This window comes from Trichechus manatus, unplaced genomic scaffold (genome assembly GCF_000243295.1).
Source record: "Trichechus manatus latirostris isolate Lorelei unplaced genomic scaffold, TriManLat1.0 scaffold00008, whole genome shotgun sequence".
NCBI lineage: Eukaryota > Metazoa > Chordata > Mammalia > Sirenia > Trichechidae > Trichechus > Trichechus manatus.
In genome coordinates this window covers 32,820,559-32,822,137 of record NW_004443944.1, presented here as the reverse complement: position 1 = coordinate 32,822,137, position 1,579 = coordinate 32,820,559, and the positions used below count along the sequence as shown (strand labels likewise).

The following is a 1,579-nucleotide window of genomic DNA, read 5'->3' as shown; positions in this document are numbered from 1 at the left end:
CTATGGAAGGTAGTGCTTATACCCCGGGAGAAAGGAACAGGAAAGTCACAAAGCTTAGAATCCGGTCCAAACCCCTCACAGTACAGAGAGGCAGGAGCTGATGGTCTGAAAAGGTAAGGGGCTTGCCCAAGGTCACACAGTGGGAAAAGCGGGGGCCAGGTTGAGGCAGATGTTTTCTGTTCCTTTCAGGGCCTTGGAAAGGAGGAGTGGGTGTGACCTTTTAGGAGGATTTGGGGAAGACTGGCATCTTGGATAAGTTATGGTCCTATCCACGGGGGAGGGACAGGGAGATGATTTGACCTCCTGACTTTCTGACCTGGAGTTGGGCCTTTTGAGGGCTTGGATGAAACAGGCCCTGCTGAAAGGGAGAAGTCGGGGAGACAATGGGACGGCAGGGTGTCGTGGGGAGGAAGAAGGGCCCAGACCCCAGGCCCAGCTCCTCCTCTGGCCGAGTGGGCAGCTCAAGAGTCCCGCTTGGGCTGGATGGTCAGCACAGAGGATTGCCCAAAGGGGCTAGCGGGTGTCGAGAGCCATGACTGACTGCTGGTATCACAGAAGATGGGGGACAGCTGCTCCTCCAGCTCATCCCCAAAGACTTCCACATGGCCGTCAGCTTCAGTGTCCAAGGGCTCTGCTTTGGTGTCTTGGCTCAGCCAGCCAGTCATGGCCCAGAATAGGCAGAAGGCCAGGAGGACTCCAGCTGCTGCACAAAGCGCCATGCCTGCCAGGCGGCAGGTGCGCAAGGCCTGGTTGTAGTCAGCTGCCCGCTGATCCAATACCAGGAACTCACCCTCGCCGATGCCCTCCAGCTTGGGGGGCACCGCATAGCCAGTGGTCAGGGCTGCCACACCCAGCAGCAGAAGCAGGGTCCCTGAGGACAAACTGATCTGGGGAGAGACAGAACAGGAAGCAGTCAGGGTCAGCCAGGGGCCCCAGGCCAAGGGGTCACCTTGGATCCCAATGGGATTTAAAGGACACTTCTTGGTCCAGCCTTAAGAGGTGGGAATCACAGAACACACGTGCTGGGACCTAACTGACAGGGGCACAAACAGTCGTGTTCTATTTGGAATCTTGAAGCTTCTTGATTAATTTCCTTCTCAGCTCCCACCCAGCAGTGGGTTTCTCCTGCCAACCTCGAGTCCCCTCCTGTATTATTTGGGTCCCATCTTATCTCTGTGTCCCATTCACCCCTTTCTCTGTAGAGTTAACACCTACATGTTCCTCAGATCTCATCTCAAACCTCACTTCCTCCAGGAAGCCTTCCAGGACACCCGCAGCCTGGGTCAGGTCCCTCCACTCTGCACTCAGGCAAACACTGTGCCCATTTGTTCTTCAGTGTGCTCACCTGGGTGCACACTTTGACATGTATTTTGGTTCCTATATAAGTGATGAGGAGCCCTGGTAGCACAGTAGTTAAAGTGCTTGGCTGATAACCAAAGGTTCTATGGTTTGAATCTATCAGCTGCTCCATGGAGAAAGATGGCGCAGCCCGCTTCTGTAAAGATTACAGCCTTGGAAACCCTATGGGGCAGTTCTACTCTGTCCTACAGGGTTGCTATGAGTCGGAATTGACTCAGTG

The 1,579-nt window shown here is 54.8% G+C and overlaps 1 protein-coding gene across 1 annotated transcript in view; it reads right to left on the bottom strand.

Annotated features, from left to right (window-relative positions):
* Positions 1-461: 461 nt before the first annotated feature.
* Positions 462-1,579, bottom strand: part of NRSN2 (neurensin 2) — a 2,486-nt gene continuing 1,368 nt past the window's right edge. The window contains exon 2 of the mRNA XM_004370483.1: positions 462-887. Within this exon, the coding sequence (XP_004370540.1) occupies positions 462-887 (426 nt within the window). The remainder of the gene's footprint in view (positions 888-1,579) is intronic.